The sequence below is a fragment of the Bos taurus genome, chromosome 6 (genome assembly GCF_002263795.3).
Source record: "Bos taurus isolate L1 Dominette 01449 registration number 42190680 breed Hereford chromosome 6, ARS-UCD2.0, whole genome shotgun sequence".
Classification (NCBI taxonomy): Eukaryota; Metazoa; Chordata; class Mammalia; order Artiodactyla; family Bovidae; genus Bos; species Bos taurus.
In genome coordinates, this window is record NC_037333.1 from 59742368 (window position 1) to 59763844 (window position 21477).

General features: G+C 44.3%; 2 protein-coding genes across 22 annotated transcripts in view; both read right to left on the reverse strand.

Moving 5' to 3' along the window:
- Window positions 1-21477, reverse strand: part of APBB2 (amyloid beta precursor protein binding family B member 2) — a 384026-nt gene that overhangs the window by 30614 nt on the left and 331935 nt on the right. The window contains exon 1 of one of the 21 annotated variants that reach the window (XM_024993184.2): window positions 7228-7310. The gene's annotated coding sequence lies outside the window, so the exon portion shown is untranslated. 21 annotated transcript variants of the gene reach the window in all.
- Window positions 10291-20759, reverse strand: LOC132345566 (large ribosomal subunit protein eL8-like). Its single transcript, XM_059887865.1, has one exon. The coding sequence runs from the start codon at window positions 20741-20743 to the stop codon at window positions 19943-19945; it is 801 nt and encodes a 266-aa protein (XP_059743848.1). The 5' UTR covers window positions 20744-20759; the 3' UTR covers window positions 10291-19942.

Genomic DNA, 21477 nt, shown 5'->3' on the forward strand with positions numbered 1-21477 from the left:
TTTGTGCAGAGACAAGGAATACGAGTGTGTCTGTCTGCTCAGTTATGTCCGACTCTTTGAGACCCCATGGACTGTAACCAGGCGGGCTCCTCTGTTGGAACACTACTATAGATCACACAAAAAGCCAAGACGTTCTGCCGTCATTTGAATTTTGGAAACTTACTGTAGATACAAATATCCCTGATACACTGTAAACTCAATAATACCTACATAAAAATAGATATCAACACTAGGGTGACTGATTGCTAAAAGCAAATAACACGAGTGGTTCCCACCTTATTCAACCTGCCACCCAGCCAGGCTCTGTTTTCGGTGCACATTATCACCAGGCCACACAATAACCCTTCAGGGGAGCCTCACGACTCTCACTTTATAAGAGACTCTAAGGTTCAAAACCCACACAGCTAAAAAATGTGGCGGATCCACAAATGGAGGACAGGTTGGCCTGGCCAGCCTCATCTTTGCTCTGTGTTTTGGCGGGGGTGGGGGTGAGGCGCCTGGCACCTGAGCCTGCCTCCCTCCCAATGAATGGGCTCTCCCCAGGACCCACCCCTTAATGAACAAAGACGGCCTCAGTTCTCCGATCCTGGCTCCAACCCTGTTGGAGCTTTGGTTCCGCTTTCAACTGGACCTGGTAACAAAAATTAAGTGCTGTGCTTGGTCTAAATAACTTTCCAGGGCAAAGGCTGAGAGTTTCCTTCTTTACACACCAGACACTTGTCCTGTTGCTTCCCTGCTCTTCCCCACCCCCCACCCCACCCCATCTCTCTCTCTGACCTCACTTCCTGCCTCTTCCATACCTGCTGGGCTCTGGCTTCACCCTGTTCACAAACACACCGGACTTTGGAGCCTCTGTGCTCACTGTTGGTGCTGCCTGGATACTCAGTCCCCTAAATCTCCCACCAAGGACTTCCTCTTATCGTCATCACCCGTAGAAGACCCCTCCAGACCACCCAGTCACCGCCAACTCTCAAAGCATCTAAAACTACCCTGCTTATTTGTTTACTGTCTGTCCTTCCTTCTCCCCCACAAAAAAAGGAAACTCTGTGTTAACGTGGAACCTGCCTTGTTCACTCACCACCTGGGTAAGTGTTCACTCACCACTGCCTGGCACATAACAAGTAGTCAAATATTTCTGAATAAATAAGTAGTATAAACAAAGGTCTTTACCCCTTATTCCTGATCACGTTGCTACGGGAATAATGCTGTGAATAATGGGGACTTGGCTGGATTTTTCTCCTGCTATTATTACAGTCAGCACTTTAAAAATGACTTTAGTTCACATTCAGTTCTCATGTCATCTGAAACAACGTTAATAAAACATATATTTTATCTGAATGGGCAGAAGGCGAGTTCTGAGAAGATTATAATCTCTTGTGACTGAATATGAAAGCAAAGCAAATCTATACCCTGATCATCTCCACACAAAGTGTTTCCAGAGCCCCTAACTAGATTCTTTCTTCGGAACATTTGTCTAAATGAACCACGGCTCCTCTGCTCCTAAGGAAATCAATATATAAATTTCCCTTGTACGTTGATTTCTATCAAGATTTACTGACTCCCCGGATAATTGTCTTCATATTTGTATTCTTTGAGAAATAAACTTTTGTTTATCATTTACAGAAAAGACCCCAGGACAAGGTATTTCCATGCATGCTGAGGCAGAAGAAGTATGTAGAGCTGGGCTACACACACACACACACACACACACACAGAGCAGGAGTTAACTTCTTGATACACTTTCAAAGAAGACACACCTTTCCTATTTGGTAAGGTTACTTTTTATACACAGCTAGCCTCCTTACAGCTAGCATCTTTTTTCTTTTCCCTCAAATATGGTAAGTCTTTACAAAAACAAAACCACAATCCCATCATGGTGGCATCCTATTTTTACTGTGAGTTTACCTTCCTTTTATTATCCATATGTCTTTATACTTGACAAATAGAATTAACATGCCTTCATGGAGAAGAAGCTCGAGTGCGGGCTGGGGGATGTTTGAATGATGGTCTGTCACAGAGGTACTCCTACCAGCCAGACCTGTTCAGGAATGCTCTGGAGACTGGTTTTCAGAATACCATAAAGCTGTCCAAAGGTGACCAAGCCTTCTTGTTTCCAAAGGACAAGGTCCCTATTTCAGTCAGGGGTGGCAAATGATGGCTTGAGGATCACAGTCCATCGTTCCCTGCCTGCTCTTACGAACAGAGTGTCACTGAACACAACTGCACTCCTTCACTTCAGTTGTCAGTGGCTGCTTCGGAGCCACCGTGACAGAGCTGAGGGGCTGCAACAGAAACCACAGACCCCCCATATTTAATATCTTTCACAGAACAAGTCAGGGACCCCACTTTAGATGTCAGCCTGATTCAGGGGTGCAGCGTACAACATGGACAAACAGTGAGATTAGGACCAGTTCAATAGCTTGCAGAGCCCAGTGCAAAACGAAAACGCAAAGCTCTGCCTGCATGAGAAATATTATGAATCTCAAGATTCTAACAGCAGAGCAGTACACGAAGTGTGTGTTAAACCTGTGCAACTGGCTGAGACGCTGGAATAATCCTTGTTACAGGTGATAAACTCCAGGGCCAGCTGGAAACTATTCCACTCTGAAGCAGGACTAAGATGGCTGAGACGCTGGAATAATCCTTGTTACAGGTGATAAACTCCAGGGCCAGCTGGAAACTATTCCACTCTGAAGCAGGACTAAGAACTCTTTCAATTTGTAGCTTGAGAGCCAGAATGCCTTTTGCTCAACTAAAATCTTACATGGATGCTCAGAATGAGAATCAGAATCAACATGGGTCTCTGCTCCAGCCACTTTATTTTGAAAGAATCACTAGCAGGCTATGACTCTGCTTAGAATGTTTTTCCATTTTTGGGGGGGTTGGGGTGGGGTAGATAAACAAAACACACTAGACTCCTTGGAAACAGCATTTTCATGTAACCTGGCAAACAGATGCATGCTTTCATATGACAGAATCAGGTCAAATCAGTCCCAATTGTCAACTGTGTTCTCCGCAGCAGCTTTCCCTCTATCATAATTATTTCAACTGTCATAATTTATTCATCCCCAGACATGCTTACATGTTCTAGGGTAACCAGTCCAGGCTTCTAGAGCAGAAGGGGTGGTGGTCTCCATCACTTCTGCTCCTTTTCATCTGCCTAAAATTCTGACTGCAGAAGGAGTATTTTCTGCATCAAAATTTTGCAAACCCAAACCAAAGCTGGCTTCAAAACCAAAGTTAACTGACAAAGACATTGTAAGATTTCATGTTCACAAATCTGTAGCTAGAAAGAGGGGCCAAAAAAAAAAAAATCCCATCAGAGACCAAATATTGCATTTCTCTACTTTTCAGATACAAGGAAATGGCTTTCTAGCTCTTGAAATGAACAGTGAATTTCCTGTGTTATTAAAGAATTTTACTCCTGCTGACTGTAAATAGATACAGAACTAGGCTTATTTACAACTGAGTATCTGTTGTTGGAAAGTCAGAGGATATTGGATATGAAATTAACAACTTCAAATGTAATTATCAACGGTATCTTATAAATCTGGAAGCCCAGGCAGAGTAATTCCATATGGATTAAAGCTGAAACCTGCCTTCTTTCTTACTTGGATCCTTTATTTTTATGACACAGCAAAGAAAATGCTCCAAGGTCTGATAGGCCACTGAAGGGTAAAATGTCCTGGACAAAAATGGCCAAATGCACAGTACACCAATAGGCAGGGCTGCTCATCCATACTGGAGAAAAAGACAAAATAAGTCAAGGTCTTGGAATAATAGAAACTGAAAGTGAGTTGCTTATTGCTTAATTGTCTTTATACAGTCATTATTTTCCAACAGGAAAAAAACAAACACAAAAAACAATGAATCTAAAAATCCAGCTCGGTCCTAGATGACCCCTCTTCCTGCGTCTTCCTCTGTCAACCGTGCCAGCTCAATCTCCACAGCCTGCTTCTCTTCATCCCCTCGCCACCACGTTGATGTTTCCTGGACCAGGACTTGCTGCCTGAACCTTCAACTTCCACCTCCGCTACCAACATCCATACCCCTTAACAGCATTCACTGGTATCTTTCTTTATGAAACAAAAGAGATAATGGCACTCTCCCAGTTACCACCTTTCAGAGGTTTCTCACGGAATTAGAAAGAAAATTCAGGGACTTCCCTGGTGGCCCAGTGACTAAAACGCTGCACTCCCAATGTAGGGGGCCCAGGTTCAATTCCTGGTCCGGAAACTAGATCCCACATGCCACAACTAAGAGTTTGTGTGCCACAACGAAAAGATCTCGCATATCACAACCAAGACCTGGCACAGCCAAAATACATTTTAAAAATACTTTTTAAAAAAGAAAAGAAAATTGAAACCTTCAACTATAACCCAAAAGCCCTGTGTGATCTTGTCCCCCTGCCCCCAACCATCTCTTTCATCCAGCATGAAAGAAAATTGAAACCTTCAGCTATAACCCAAAAGCCCTGTGTGATCTTGTCCCCCTGCCCCCAACCATCTCTTCCATCCAGCATGTATCGCTGGCCTTCCCACTCCAGCCACACTGGACTCTCTTGTATCCATGAACATGTTGAGCACCGCTTGTTCTTCCTCCAGCGCCCCCCACGCGCCTGGCTTCTTCCCAGCTTTTGGCTGAGCTCAAAGGTCGCCTGCTAGGATGGGCTGCCCACTGGGGCCCCCTTTCCCCATCGAGATACTCTCTCTGTCCCACTGTGCCGCTGATTTCACTGCACTTATCATGATCCGTGTCATCTTGCTTCCTGAATTGTTCTTCCAGCTTATGTCCTGCCTGTTTGAAGCATGTCTGTCTCATCCCTTCATGTACCTCTCAAGACACCTGGCATACAGACGTTCCACATCTGTTGAAGGGCAAATTAATCTATAGACCTTACTTATATCTATCAAGTACATGTGATGATCATAGTTAAATCTTAAAAAACAATTCAATTATTTATGGAGCGCATCCTATCCTAGGCACTATGTTAAGGGCAGAGAAATCCAAAGGGCTAAGACGTTCTAAAAAATATTTGTGTTTAAAACAGGCACTTGAAAAGAACAAGTTATACGACTATTTAGTATGTTTTCACATGATCCTAGGGATTTGTGGAAAAGGTGAAAAGACAGACAAGTAAGAAAGTACATATTATCAGGAAACACTATCGCAAATCTACAAAAATTAGAGTGAGCTTGACAGGTGTTTTCCAACCACGCTCTAGGTCTCTAAGCCTAGGAGTCACCTCAACACCTGGGAGGCTGGGGACAGATAGAAAGCTTTGCTCAGTCAGTGGTACAGAAGGAAATTCATTTCCCCAAGGAGCTGTTCAAGATGAAAGCTGTTGAGGTGAGACTAGGAGACTGCACGAACAGTAGTTTTTGAAACAGACTGGAATTACCACATCTTAAACAATGCCACTGTTTAAACTCTTTGAGAACTCAGCTCTGGCCCACCTTGCAGTCCCAGGCTCCTCTGAAAGATATCCAGGATCATGGCAAACAGGTTCAAGAAGACAGATTCCAGAGCCTACGACCCACTGTATGATTAATACCTTCACCCTCGGAGCAGAGGTGACTTTGGTCCCACCTGTGCGTATCTACATCCTGGGCTTAGCTAACCTTCAGGGCAGCAGCCAGCAGCAACATCTTCTTGGTTCACATCAGGGTCAATCCGTCCACAATGCCTCCCAGGGATGCTCCAATTCAGAAGCCCGAAATGGGCCCTATGCTGGCACAGTACGAGCTCCAAAAAAGCAAGAAGGTGCTTGATGCATTTACCATTTCACCATTAGTGCCAAAGCGAAGCACACAGCAAGTGTTTGATAAATACTTGTTAAATAACTGTCCCCGTTGTTCAAAAGCCAGGGCTTGCTAGAATGACAGAAAAACTCATAAATGAAACAGCAGCTGTCAGAAAGATGGGGTTCCTGACCAAACCAGCCCAAAGCCCATGCCGTCACTCTGAGCCAAGTCCAATAGCATCTTCTACAACGATAACGGCTGATCCCTTGTAGAAAGTCTTTCCCCTATTAAGCTTGTTACACACATCTCACTTTGGACAACACAGCCACTGATAACTTAGAAAAATTACAGACGAAATTTACAAAGAGAGATTTAGGGCTGTTCCCCTCATAGTGCACTGTGTGTCTAACTTCTTGTGAAAGGCCTCAGGACACTTTTGTCCTGAAAGGCTTCATAAAGCAAATAACAACTCAAAGGCAGTAACAAAGATTGGGAACTTTAGGGTAAAAACTTACAAACTGCTTTTGTGTCAGGGTAAGGCTGGAGGAGGAGCTGACTGCTCCATGACCTGAGAAAATCAGAAAGAGAATAACATGAGGAAGGCAGGCGGAACCCACCATTCTTGACGCTGGTCAAAGCTAGGCTGCAGCTGCAGTTATAAAAAGAAAAAGACTAATGGGATTGCCTTCTCTCCGGCCATCTCCCATCCAAAGCAGTAATGAAGATTCACAGCTAACACATTAATTGGGGAATCAATAGGCGTGCCTGGATCCAATATTGGTACAGGGAAATAGATAACAGATAGAAAAGACACAGATTCCCTGAGAATCCAATTAAGTGTTGTGTGCAACATTTAAATCACATTTTTCTTAAACAAACAAAAATCTACTTCTTTTCAGTGCCAAAACAAGCACGTGATAAGTTGGCTGTCTTTCCACATTTTGGGAATTTGAGACATTTTCCCACATGGAAGTCCAACAATATTGTAAATCACACAACTAAAATTATTTGAAACTGCATAGTCTTTCTACACCCAAAGATACTGCTTTCAATTCAAAAATCGGACCACCAAGATCCTGAGTATTTTTCACTCCTAATACAAACAAGAGTACATAAACGTGGATTCAGAGGTCATGCGAGATGAATGCACTCATTTATTCAGTCATAACACTGGGCATAACAGAAAGCCCCAAAGCAGATCATCTCAACAGCCCGCCCCTGAACAGCTTCCTGCCACGCTCGTAAACTGCATCAAAAGACTCCTCCACCTTCCCCTCATTTCATACAATTCTCATCCTTCCCTCCAGCAAGACAGAGAGACACCTCCTCACCCCTCCCGGCCGCCCTCGACCTCGCTAAGCACTGACTCTAGGGATGGGAGCATGCAGCCTTTGTCCCGCGGGTCGGGTCTCCGCAAGCTCGGCGCCCACCCCGCCGGTTACCTGCAGACAAAGGCACGCCGCCCCGTGCTCACATCCCTCACCTTGGCCTCCGGGGCGGCCCTGGGACTGGGCGAGGATGCTGCCCCCAATGCAGGGGACAAGACCAGGCTGCGGGCACCAGCCACCCTGGGGCGGTCACTGAAACCAGCAGCGGCGCGATTCCTTCTGTCTCAAGTTGAAGCGAGTGCGGTCCGCGCCTCCCAGAGCCCGGCCCGCCCGCCGCCGCCACCCATTGGCTCCTCGGCAGGCACGTGGGCCGTCGCCCCCGCCCACCCCGCACCCCGCTGGCAGGTGCCTCCAGCCAGGTGCTCTCAGCCTCCGGCGTCAGTCCCCAGAGAGAGGCGGAGTCCCCCAGCCAACATAGCCCCATTCTATGCTGGATGTTTCTCTTTTGGGACTTCCAGGACTCGGAAAATTCCTCCTAATCCCACCTCTTTGGAGAGTTGACATCCCGGGCCTGGGTTTCCGATTTTTTCATAGATCTGCCTGATAGATGCCAGGGAGAGGGGCCATAATGAACCCACAGTCAGAAAGCCTCTGCAATAGCACAACTAAGCAGAAACAACCGACCCATCAGGCAGCAAGTTTTGAACTGAGCTGAAAAGGTAGGTTGGTTTGTTTTTAAAAACAGATTCCCTGCCAATTTACACGAAGCACTAACAGTGGTTCACCCTCCCACATCGTCCTCATCCCGTGGTGCCTCTCTTAAGGCACCTTTTGTTCCTGCCTCTCTTAAGATGCCGTTTGTTCACTGCTGATTAAAAGCCAAGATGACACTGGTACCCCAATGCTGCTGCTGCTGCTAAGTCGCTTCAGTCATGTCCGACTCTGTGTGACCCCATAGACGGCAGCCCACCAGGCTCGTCTATCCCTGGGATTCTCCAGGCAAGAATACTGGAGTGGGTTGCCATTGCCTTCTCCAATGCATGCATGCGTGCAAGGTTGCTTCAGTTGTGTCCGACTCTGTGCGACCCCATAGACGGCAGCCCACCAGGCTCCTCTGTCCATGGAATTCTCCAGGCAAGAGTACTGGAGTGGGTTGCCATTTCCTTCTCCAAGGTACCCGAGTACTGTCATCTTTAACTGAGAGCTCCCCTCCCCCTACACATATGGAAGCAGAAAAGTGTCCCCTTGGCTAGATAACAGTATTTTAAATAAGAGTGCTTGCCAGCTGCTGGCCAAAATCCTAGTTTTGAAAGGAAAATCCAAGGTCTTTTACTGAGTGTGTTCTATATGTGCCTAAAGTATTTCCTCTCTCTATTTCTGGGCAAGAATAAGTTATCTGATTGAGCAATTACAAAATGAAACAGGCAGGGAACATCAGCCATGGTTTCTGCCAAATTCAAAGTTCAATACACTCCTTTTATAGGGAACAGAAAATACAAAATAAACATGGAAAATCAAGGGAGTACGTAACTGAAAGGGCTTGTCTGGGTTTAGAAAAACACACGACAGATATACTAGAAACTCTTTAATGTTCCTGTTTTAAAAGAGGAGTAAACATCTCACTCATTCAGCATTTATTAAGCTCTTCCTAAAAAGTGTCATGCTTTGCGCTGACAACCATATACTAGGCTTTTCTGGTTAGCAGTTATCTCCCAAGGGGGACATGATTTAATTCATGGTGTATTCAATCTATGACCAGTAATACCTCAGTTATAAAGAACTGTTTACAATGAACTTCTGGCAAACACAACGGTTTGGAACACGGCCCATTTTAGAAGTTGAGGGGGTGGGTTTGAGTCTTGGGGTTCAGCAGTCAGAACAGGTACCACCAAGTCTAGAAACATGAACTGACTGCACAGGACTGCACCTGTTACTCTGTCAGAGGGTGCCCTTCCTGCCGTACACATAATGCTGGTCAGTCTGGTTATCTGCTTCTCTGCTCACTGCCAAACGGAAGCCACAAATCAGACAGGACTGCCAGGTGCCAACGGTGACAGCACAGGGTCACAGCCAAGGGTCTGCTTGCTTACCAAGACCTGCCATCTCTACCTCCTACTACTGCCTCAACCTCTCCTCCTCTCTCCTACTTTACGGCCACCCCTTGGTGCCAGCCGCCGATTCCTCCTGTTGGGATGGTCACAATAGTCTTGAGTCCCCCTGTTTTCACTCTGTACCAAATTGGCCATTCTCACGGCAGCCACACACCTGAGCCTTTAAATAGACAAGTCACACATCTGAGCATCCATGCTCCTGCTTTTAAACTTTACAGTGGCTTTCCAGTGATTGGAAATAAGGTCCATAATCATTTTCAGGGTCTCTGAGGCTACTTGGAATCTGGTCCCTACTTCCTCTCTAGTCAGTGCTGCAACCACATTCTTTCCTCCTCCTGTCTGCTCTGGTCTCCTCTTCTTCCAGTTTCCGGAACATGCTCAGCTACTTCCCACTTCAGGGTTTTTGCACCAACCACCCCTTCCTCTTGAAATGCTCTTTGCTGCACTACTCACCTGGCTACATGAGAGTTAGACTATAAGAAAGCTAAGCACCAAAGAATTGATGCTTTTGAACTGTGGTGTTGGAGAAGACTCTTGAGAGTCCCTTGGACAGCAAGGAGATCCGACCAGTCCATCCTAAAGGAAATTAGTTCTGAATATTCATTGGAAGGACTGATGCTTAGCTGAATCTCCAATACTTTGGCCACCTGATGCAAAGAACTGACTCATTGGAAAAGATCCTGGTGCTAGGAAAGATTGAAGGCGGGAGGAGAAGGGGACGACAGAGGATGAGATGGTTGAATGGCATCACCGACTCAATGGACATGAGTTTGAGTAAACTCTGGGAGTTGGTGATGGACAGGGAAGCCTGGTGTGCTGCAGTCCATGGGGTCACAAAGAGTTGGACACGACTTAGTGACTGAACTGAAACTGAAATCCCTCTCACCCTTCAGACCTCTGTCTACTTCCTTGTGAACTCTTAACTGACAGTACCATCCACCGCACAACTCTAAGCATCCAGACTCTTCCTGCACAGTCTTCACCTTCTTCACTTTATGATCTTCACTTTATTGTGAGTTCTGTAAACTTATAGTAGCGTCTGGTTTTGTTCCTCTACAGTAAAGAATTCAGCCTTGGCCAAAGAGAGGTCTGGACTTTGCCCTCGGCTTCTGGGAGGTAATTTTTAAGAGCACGGGACAGTATATTAAAAAGCAGAGACATTACTTTGCTGACAAAGGTCCATCTAGTCAAAGCTATGGTTTTGCCGGTAGTCATGTATGGATATGAGTGTTGGACTACAAAGAAAGCTGAGCGCTGAAGAACTGATACTTTTGAACTGTGGTGTTGGAGAAGATGCTTGAGAGTCCCTTGGACTGCAAGGAGATCCAACCAATCAATCCTAAGGGAAATCAGTCCTGAATATTCATTGGGAGGACTGATGCTGAAGCTGAAATTCCAATACTTTGGCCACCTGATGTGAAGAACCAACCCATTGGAAAAGACCCTGATGCTGGAAAGGATTGAAAGTGGGAGGAGAAGGGGATGACAGAGGATGAGATGGTTGGATGGCATCACCAACTCGATGGACATGGGTTTGAATAGGCTCTGGGAGTTGGTGATAGACAGGGAAGCCTAGCGTGCTGCAGTCCATGGGGTTTCAAAGAGTCAGATGTGACTGAGCGACTGAACTGAATGTCATAGCTGATATGAGTGTTTTTGTTTTCCCAGGGGTCTTGGGTCACACTAGATAGTCTAACAATGTGGTTTAGGGTCAGGGCTTTGGGTCACTGAGCATTGGTTCCACCTCTGGCTTAGTCATGTGTATGGTCAACCACACCCACATGATGGGACCCCCCCCATAAAAACTGCGGACACCAAGGCTTGGATGAACTTCCCCAGTTGGCAATGCTCCATGGACAATGTCACACATCAACGCTGGGAAAGCTATGCTGTCCATGACTCTGCAGGGAGAAGGCCATGGAAGCTCCACGTGTGGGCCTCTTCGGGACTCGTCCTGTGCGCCTCTCTCCCTGGCTGAGTTTAACTGTAGCTTTTAGCTGTGAGTGAGTTCTGTGACTCACTATAGCAGACTACCAAACCTAAGAGCGGATTTGTGGACTGTTCTCCATTGTATTTTCAGAAGCAAGCACATTTCCTGACACAAAGTGCTTAATAATACATTTAATAATGATAGAACTTAATCTTTTTATGGGTACTTTTAAAACAAGCACATAATCAGCATGTGATGCCTTTATGATTTAAGGAATAAATTGTATTACTACTTAAATATCCATGTAACTCCTACTTCTGAATTGAGGTCCAGACCCAAAGTCACCTCTTCCCTGAAGCCTTTCCCCACTCTCCAGGGCTTGCCGTTTTTGCTTCTGTGTTTTCTGGCCCACAGCTCCGCTTTCAGAGCAGTCAGTGGTCGGGCACATCTTTGTTGTGAAGGACCTGTGTTGGATCGACTCTGAGCCCCTAGCATTGGGCATGGTGCTTACACTGAACAGATATACAAAAGGTGTTTGCAAAATAAAGCCAGCTTTTCAAAAACAAGGGTTTTGTTTATTGAAAGATAGGTTCAGTTATCTGTGAAATTCTGGTACATGTTACAGCTCATTCCCTGAAAAATAGGGTAGCTGTTACTGTAGTAACTGAGTATTATTATGGTGTTCTACTCTATTATTTTCTTTTCTTTCTAAAAATAAAAATGTTCCTCAAAATTATTATCCATGTTAAAATCTGACATGCTTTAAATAAAAATATGAAAGTAGATCACCAAACTTTTTAAAGTCATCTACCTCCATAATTAGAATGAAATATCACTTTATTTACATAATACATTAAGAAAGTTTTAAAAAAGTCCAAGCACTAATCTTATTCTCCTCTGTATAAACCTAATTGGAAATTCAAACAGCACACCAATAACCTACAGTGTCTTCAAGTACCATAGAAAAATCAATTTTATTTGCTTCAGACCTGCATTTAAACTGGATAATAACTGCTATAATGTGCAACAGCCATAATCCAATTTCAATCTGTTTGATTAGATGAGTATAAACATTAAACAAGAAAGTCATGGGATTGTCATAACAATGTTCACACTGTTAACTCATTATAGAGCAAAGGATTTTAATTTGCTCCTGGAAAACACGCTGCTAGAAAATATAAACATATGATCTGAACAATCTTTAAATACTATCCACAAGATCCTGACGTTGCCTCACCCAAAGATAAAAGCAGCTTTGAGTTTGGAGGCCATGTGAAACTCCCCCTGAACTTAGGAGAGGAAAGCTCTGAATGAGTCCTTGAACATTTGAGATTATATATAAACATCCCTTCCCATCAAAATGTGTAATCATCGAGGATATCAAAGCTGTACCTGTGTCAGTGGCCCTCAAATTATAATGTGCATAATAATTTTTAAAATGAAGATACCTGGGCTCACTCCAAGGGCATGATCCGGAAGGTCTGGAGTGACCCCGTGCTCTTTTCACAGAACCCCAAGGACTGGGAGGCAGGTGGCCTGTGGACTATACACTGAGAAACTGTTTTCAGAGAAGCGGGCAGGAACTCTGTGGGTGAAGGGAGTCAGATGACACCGCAACACGGTGCTAGAGCACTAGACTCTGTCCCCCACTAGACTCCAAGCTCCTGGGAGCTCAACTGTGCCTGTGTGGTTTTGTGTCTTTGAGCACTGACTAAATTAAGTTCATAGCAAAGTGCATGCACCCACACTCACACCTGTACGGATATCAAGATAATGTACCAGGGGTGCACGTCTGAGGGTCACACGTGGTCCTAACAAGGTTATCAACAGAGCAGGTGGGAGATTTGGGCAGGATTGAGGCCTTTCAAACTTCAATGTGCAAATGCATCTCTGAGGATCTGTTAAAATGCCAATTCTGATTCAGTAGGTTTGGGGTGGAGCCTGCATGTCTAAAAAAAACCCTCCCAGGTGATTCTAATGCTCTAGTCCAAAGACTCCACTTTGAGTGGCAAGAACCCAGAGATAAATGAGCCAAACAAGGCCACAATGACAAAGAAACAGCAAAAAAGAATGCAACTTCAGATCTACAATGAACCCAGGCAAGGAAAACCAGAGAGTGGTGGACCAAGAGTAATATTTCCCAACTTATTTTAAAGGACAGGGTACTTGATGGCTGCTCTTGGAAGAAACTATAATGTGCATTTGTAAAAGAAAACCTCCACTGCTGTATGAAACATCAAATACACAGAAAGAAAATATTGGGGGAAAAAATCATGTTCAATGGCCTGGAACCTTCTTGTCCTGCTCTATAAAATGCAAAGGCTATTTATAATAAATGTGTACAATAAAAATCTTTGTAAGAGGAAGACATTCGCAAGCCCTAGGTAGGGAGCATAGCCCATTTTCTTCATGCAATATTCAGCAGAAAGAATCTCCCTCTAGATTGAAGACAGTGGGCAACTTCCTGGCACTCAGTGGATTATAAAGAGACTTGACTTATCCCTCTTCCCCCGACCTTACCCAACAGTCCTCATGTCCCCAGCTAGGGGTGGGAGCTACGCATAAATTGTTACCTTGATGATTCAGGATCCTAATAGAACCAGCACAACACTCAATTCTTCAAAGGCATCTGCTCACTATCTCCCTTCTGAACCCCGCTCTGGCTTGCCCTCTGGGACACAGAACTGCAAGGCGGTGCAGGGACGCTAACAGCGGGGTGAAGACACAGCCAGGCTGCCCTCAGGCTCACTCAGCAGGGACCCTGGAGGGGCCAAGGGGAACGCCTGCTCTCTGGCAATTTCCATGATTAAAACTAGAGAAAAATCACATTTGTGTTTCGCAATATAAACTCTACCTTAAATTGATATTAAATCCTTGACAGGGAAGATGGGGGCAGGGGTAAGAGGTTAGGGGCTGGTGGAGGGAAGCCAAGAGAAGTTCTTGAAAGAAATGACATTTTCCTTCTCCTTGAGCCCACCACTGGTCTGGTTTACATCTCTACAGTTTTGTCTTTTAAAATATTGTATAGATGGAATCATATCATATATAGTCTGTGAATCTTGCTTTTCTCACTTAGCATAATTTTGGGGGAGGAGGATAAATTTTATTATAAGACCCAACCTCTTTTCTCTAAAAAATTTTTACTTCCAGTTTTATTGAGGTATAATTGACATATATCACTATATAAGTTTAAAGTGTAGAGTATAGTGATTTGACTTACATGCATCATGAAATGATCACCACAAGTTTACTGAATATCCATCATTTCATATAGATACAAAATTAAAGACAGAAAATTTTTTTCCTGTGCTAATGATTCTTAGGATTTACTCCCTTAACAACTGTCATACATAACATACAGCAATGTTAATTATAGTTATCATGCCATACATCACATTCCTAGGACATATTATTCTTATAACTGGGAGCTTGTACCTTTTGACTGCCTTCATCTAATTCCCCTCTCCGGACTCCCCCACCTCTGATCTCTTTGAGTCTGTTTATTTCTGAAGTATTAATATAATTGCCCCTTCAAACTACATTAGTACCTGTTACACAACATAGGCAATTGGATATTTCCATGTATTTCAAAATGATCACCAGGATAAGTCTAGTTATACTATGTCACCATACAAAGATATTACATAGTTATTGACCAATTATCCCCACACAGTACATTTCATACCCCTGATTCATTTATTTTGCAACTGGAAATTTGTACCTCTTAATCTCCTGCACCTACTTCTTTCCCACCCAACTCTTACCTCTGGCAACCACTTGTTTGCTCTCTGTATCTATAACTCAAAAGACTCTGATGCTGGGAGGGATTGGGGGCAGGAGGAGAAGGGGACGACAGAGGATGAGATGGCTGGATGGCATCACTGACTGGATGGACGTGAGTCTGAATGAACTCCAGGAGGTGGTGATGGACAGGGAGACCTGGCGTGCTGCAATTCATGGGGTCGCAGAGTCGGACATGACTGAGCGACTGATCTGATCTGATCTATAACTCTTTCTGTTTTGTTATGTTTGTTTCATTTTTTTAGATTCCACATTTAAGTGAAATCATACAGTATTTGTCCTTGACTTATTTCACTTAGCATAAACCTTCTACATACATCCATGTTGTCATATAATGGCAAGATTTCATTTCTTTTTCATGACTAATACTCCTTTGTATGCACATATATGCACACATCTTATTAATCCATGCATCTACGGATACTTATGTTGCTTTCATATCTTGACTATTGTAAACAATGCTGCAATAAACACAGGAGGGCATGTATCTCTTCTGACTAGTGTTTTTGTTTTCTTCAGATAAATACCCAGGAATGGAACTGCTAAATCATAGGTTAGTCCTATTTTTAATTTCTTTAGCAATCTCCATACTGTTTTCCATAGCTGCCACATCAGCTTACATCCTCAGCAACAGTGCACAATGGTTCCCTTTTCTCCACATTGTCGCCAACACTTGTTATTTGTTGTCTTTTTGATAACAGCCACTCTGACAGGTATGAAGTGATATCTCATTGTGGTTTTGATTTGCATTTCCCTGATGATTAGTAATGTTGAGCATCTTTTCATGCACTTGCTGGGCATTTATATGTTTTCTTTAGAGAAGGAGCGACTGAACTGAACTGAAAATTCCTTTATTTCGGTTTTCCAAAGTTCACAGATCTGTGCATCTCAATGATCTTTAAAAATAATTAAGAGATTAAAAAACAGAACAATCTAATTTCTTGGTGGTTAAAAATCTCTATGCTTAGGCACTTGCTGTTGAGTCTGAATCCCAGAGAAGGGATCAAACAGGAGCTCACCCTATTATTACCACTTCCAGAGCCAGGAAGCAGAATGAGGAAGAAGGTGGCATTCTGACCCCTAACTTCTTAACCTTGACTCCTTCCTTCACCCCACTTTGCTCACCCCTCAAAGAGATATCAGCTACATCAGGGAACTATGGAAAGTAAAGCAGATAAAATGTGCCAGCATTTCGATCTTCCAAAATTGAGTTTAAATAAAAACATCACTTATAATCGCTCTTATTTGTTTTACCTTCTGCTCAACTGGAAGTTCCTAATTGGGAAGAACTGTGGCATTTTGGGTCAATTTTGGTACATCATCTAGCATAGCTGCCCTTGTTTTTACAAATAAAAAATAAAGCTTTATTGGAACATAGCCACACCCATTCATTTATATCTTCTCTATAGTTATTTCTGCCTAACAGGGGCAGAGTTAAGTAGTTGAGACAGAGACAGAATGATCCATACAACCTAACGTATTTATAGTCTGGCCTTTTATAGAAAAAGTTTGCCAAATCTTGATCCAGCAGAATGGCCGTTTAGTCCTGGTGGCTCAGACGGTAAAGCGTCTGCCTACAATGTGGGAGACCTGGGTTCAATCCCTGGGTCAGGAAGATCTCCTGGAGAAGGAAATGGCACCCCACTCCAGTATTCTTGCCTGGAAAACCCCATGGATGGAGGAACCTAGTTAGGCTACAATCCATGGGCTTGCAAAGAGTCGGACACGACTAAGTGACTTCACTCATTAGTGTACTGCTGGTATAGCATTGGGCTTCCCTGATGGCTCAGACGGTAAAGCTGACATAAAGCATCTGCCTGCAACGCGGGAGGCCTGGGTTTGATGCATTGTACAGCTACTGGTCACTAACATTTGTGCAGCATTTCACATCTTCAGATCTAAACAAATTTCTGTTCATATCTATCATTTCATTACAGAATCCAATTATCCCTATTAAGACAACTATTATTATTAACATCTTCCATTACAGATAAAACAGGCTCAAAAAGAATGAATGAATTTATTTACAAGAGGTGAAGCCAGACTGGGACCTAACTCATTTCTCCAAAATTTCTGCTCTCATCACAAATAAATAAAATGTAATAAAATATGGACTTCCCATGTAAGTGGTAAAGAATCCGCCTCCCAATGCAGGAGACGCGGGTTCATCCCTGGGTTGGGAAGATACCCTGGAGTAGGAAATGGCAACCCATTCCAGTATTCTTGCCTGAAAAATCCCATGGACGAGAAGCCTGGTAAGCTACAGTCCATGGGATCACAAAGAGTTGGATATGACTAACATGCACACATGCAATAAATAAAATATAGCACATACAAGCTGATTAGACAGTCCACAAGCTAAGGCCAACTGGATTTTCATCTACTTAATGTTCCATCTAACTCCTTCAATTAAAGTAAGTTCCACACAAAGTTCACATGTCCTCTGAGATGATTATCCACTTACCATTATTTCTGACACATTTAGAAATTGCCTAACCTGGTGGGCTGCCGTCTATAGGGTCGCACAGAGTCGGACACGACTGAAGCGACTTAGCAACAGCAGCAGCAACCTATTTAAAGGGCTTACCTGGTGGCTCAGATGGTAAAGCGTCTGCCTGCAATGCGGGAGACCCGGGTTCAAAACCTGCTCTTTGTTACAAACTATGTTCCTTTTATACATTGTTAGTTAATTATATTAATTAATTATCAGAGTTGATTCAGGTTTTATGGGACCTAAAGCTGAGACAATTTCTGGGGACATCTTTAAGAAAATGAATACAAAAATATCTTCCTTTTGCAAGTTTTATAAACACCATGTGAACTCATCCCTAAGCCCCCTCCCCAGAGCCTTGAAAGGGGCCCTAAATTTTAAGGTTCACTATCATAATAGTAAATCCTCCTCTACTTTTTATCTTTCCCCCTAAAGAAAGGAAAATCATAGATTCCAAATTGAGTTCCTTACAAAAAGCTGGAGGAGAAGGCAATGGTACCCGACTCCAGAACTCTTGCCTGGAAAATCCCATGGATGGAGGAGCCTGGTGGGCCGCAGTCCATGGGGTCGATAAGAGTTGGACACAACTGAGTGACTTCACTTTCACTTTTCACTTTCATGCATTGGAGAAGGAAATGGCAACCCACTGCAGTGTTCTTGCCTGGAGAATCCCAGGGGCGGGGGAGCCTGGTGGGCTGCCGTCTATGGGGTCGCACAGAATCGGCCACGACTGAAGGGACTTAGCAGCAGCAGTAGCAGTGACTATAGAGACTAATTATTTAAACCTGCCACCCCCAACACTTTCTCTTAAAGCTACAAAACTGCAAGCATTATTCTCAGCAAATTCTTTCTCCAGCCTAGAGCACTGTTTTCCAAGAGCGGTCTGTAGCTAAAGTTAGCCTCACTTGGGAACTCTTTAGAAATGTAAGATCTCAGGTCCCACCCCAGACCTACTGTATCAGAGACTTTTGAGGATGGACTCAGCTTTCTTTTTTTTTTGGTTGTGTTGGGTCTTTGTTGCTGCATGGGCTTTCTCTAGTTGTGGTAAGTGGAGGCTACTCTGCAGTAGTGGCGTGCAGCCCTCTCACTGTGGTGGCTTCTTTTGTTGCTGAGTGTGGGCTCTAGGCACGCAGGTTTCAGCTGTTGTGCCACGTGGGCTAAGTCGCTCTGCAGCACGTGGAATCTTCCTGGACCACGGATCAAACACATGTCCCTTGCTCTGGCAGGTGAATTCTTAACCACTGGACCATCAGAGAAGTCTAGGGATTCAACTTTCTTTGTATTCATAAAGATCTACAGCTGATTCTGATATGTGTTCAGGTTTGAGCATCACTAGTCTATGAGGCTACAGATTCCACCTTCTCCACTCATATAAAACATTTTTTGAGGAAAAGAGGGGAGACTATATCATTTAAGCAAGTTAAAATTTTATCTTCAAGAACACAATAATCTAATGATCAATTTTAATAGGGAGTAATCTCATTTTTAGAGTTCTGGAAAACTATGACATGTGAGATGTGTCAGGATTAACCAGAAGGAGACAGCCAAATGTTCACAGCTCAGAGTCTACTTTGATGACTTCTGAGTGCACTGATGATAAATTTAAACGAATTCATGAGTTATTAACTGAGTGGAAAATATATTTAAACACTCCTGATATAGTCAGAAGGCTAAGTCAGTAATTCCAAGCTCTGAATCATCTTAGAAGCTGAAGAAGCTTCCCACAAAACAGCTAGATTACTTACCTCAAGCAAAATTTCTTATTTTCAAAGAGTGGGAGTTGGACCAAATTGGTCCAACATACTGTTTTATAATTTTAACCACCTAAGATCTTTTAACACACATTTCTCACACAAATACGAGCTACTTTGATTTGTCCCCATGCCACTTTTCTCTGTTAATCAAAGTTATACTTAGCCACTAATCATAACTTCTGATCAGCATGAGCAAACCAGTGTTGCCACTCTGAATTAATGTATTTTAATTCCTTCTAGAAGCAAAGTCCCTTACCATTTCAGTTGCCCTGTGCAGCTTATACTGCACAAATGCATAATTTTCCCTTTGTCCTCTCCCCAGCCACAAAATGCAAAGAATAAAATCTGCCTCCTAATGCTGTTATTGAGAATTAAAATTAAAAAACCCACAAAACAAGATATAATGTGATTACCACTGTTTCTGGCAGATGGTGGGCACCCAAATGTGGCTTCCTGTGATTGTGAAGTAGACTGTTAGAATCTTGAAGTGAGCTCTCTAGTGCACACTTGTGATCCCCTTTTCTGGGAAACACCACACCGCCCCAACCTATGTGGCAGCAGCGGGCCCCTGGCTGACATCTTGTATGAAGTGACCTGGCCAGTCTGACCAGGATGGTCTATGCCTGGTCTATGCTGAGTATGAGTCTCTTCTTCCCTTAGGAATTTGTAACTGAGACACTGCACTCACACTGGCTGGAAAAGTATTGTGCAGGGTCATTTTTTTTTTTTTGAAGGAGAATCTTTTTTATTACTTTTATGCACAGAAAACTCCATAGTGCACACTCAGCCCAGCTTGGTGGCCAGCTCTTTGGCCTTCGCCTTTTCCAGCTTGGTGATGCAAGCCACTGACTTCGGCCCCAGGACGCTGCCTCCCCAGTGACGACGGATCTCATCGTATCTGTCATTGTAATTGGTCCTGATGGCTTCCACCAGCTTAGCCAGGGCACTCTTGTCCTCCGAGTTGACTTGTGTGAAGGCTACAGTGGTGCACGTCTTCCTGTAGACCAGGCGCCCTAGCCGGGCCTTGCCCTTGATGATGCAGTAGGGAACCCCCATCTTGCGGCACAGGGCAGGCAGGAAGACCACGAGCTCAATGGGATCCACGTCGTGAGCGATCACCACCAGCTGAGCCTTCTTGCTCTCCACCAGGGTGGTGACAGTGTCGACCCCTGCTCGAAGGACAGGTGGCCTCTTGGTGGGGACATCGCCTTTGCCGGCGGCTTTCTTCTCAGCTCGGGCCAGCAGCCTCTGCTTCTTCTCTTGCTTTGTCTCCGGTCTGTACTTGTGGGCCAGCTTAAGCAGTTGAGTAGCTGTTTGTGGGTCTAAGGCCTGGGTGAACTGGTTAATTGCAGGAGGCACTTTCAGCCGCTTATATAGAATAGCCCTTTGCTGCTGCAGCCGGATGTAGCGGGGCCATTTGACAAAGCGGGTGAGGTCCCTCTTGGGTTGGATGTCCTGTGTGAAGCCAAAATTCTTGGGCCACTTCTCGAACAGGGGGTTGACCACCTTCTTGGACTCCTGCTTCTTCACCATGGCCGGGGCCGGGGCCACCTTCTTCCCCTTGGCCTTCTTTCCCTTCGGCATCTTGAAGGGCTGGCGTAGAGAGCAGGGTCATTTCTACCATAAGAATTAAGAAGAGAGGACGAAGCCAAGAATCGAGATGAAAGATAGATATGATCCTGACACTTCGTCAGACTCTTCTCTCTCATCTTGGTCATCTCCCTGCCTCAGAGTTTCAGAAGACAACCAAACTGTCTTTTGCTTGCGTGTGTGTGCACTCATCACAAAGTCACTTCTGACTCTTTGCGACCCATGGTCTGCAGCTCTTCAGGCTCCCCTGTCCGTGGGATTTCCCAGGCAAGAAGATGGGAGTGGGTAGCCATTTTCTCCTCCAGGGGATCTTCCCGACCCAGGGATTGAACCTGTGTCTCCTGCATCGGCAGGTGGATTCTTTACCACTGCACCACCTGGGAAGCTGTGTCTTTTGCTTAAGATCACGCGATTTGTTTTCTGTTGCTTGTAATCAACGATCTTTAGTAACCCCCCATTCTCTACTGTGATGGAACCTGCACCCTCCCATGAAGACTGAGGTCAGTTGTGACTTGGTGATGTATGATCCCAAAAGCAATCGCTGGTGGTGAGGATGGCTGTTCCTCCGCATATGTCACTCCAGTATGTGGGAGTCAAAAAGGAAGTGGGCCCCTAGGCAAGACATACATTGTATGTTCAGACTAATTAAGAGTCAAGGATACTAGCCCATCCAAAGGCTGGTAGGAGAGATGGAGTGAAAGGGTTTTATGCTGGCGTCTGTCACCCAC

Coding starts and splice junctions, on each gene's coding strand:
- LOC132345566 (XM_059887865.1), bottom strand. CDS start 20,743: ATGCCGAAGGGAAAGAAGGCCAAGGGGAAGAAGGTGGCCCCGGCCCCG.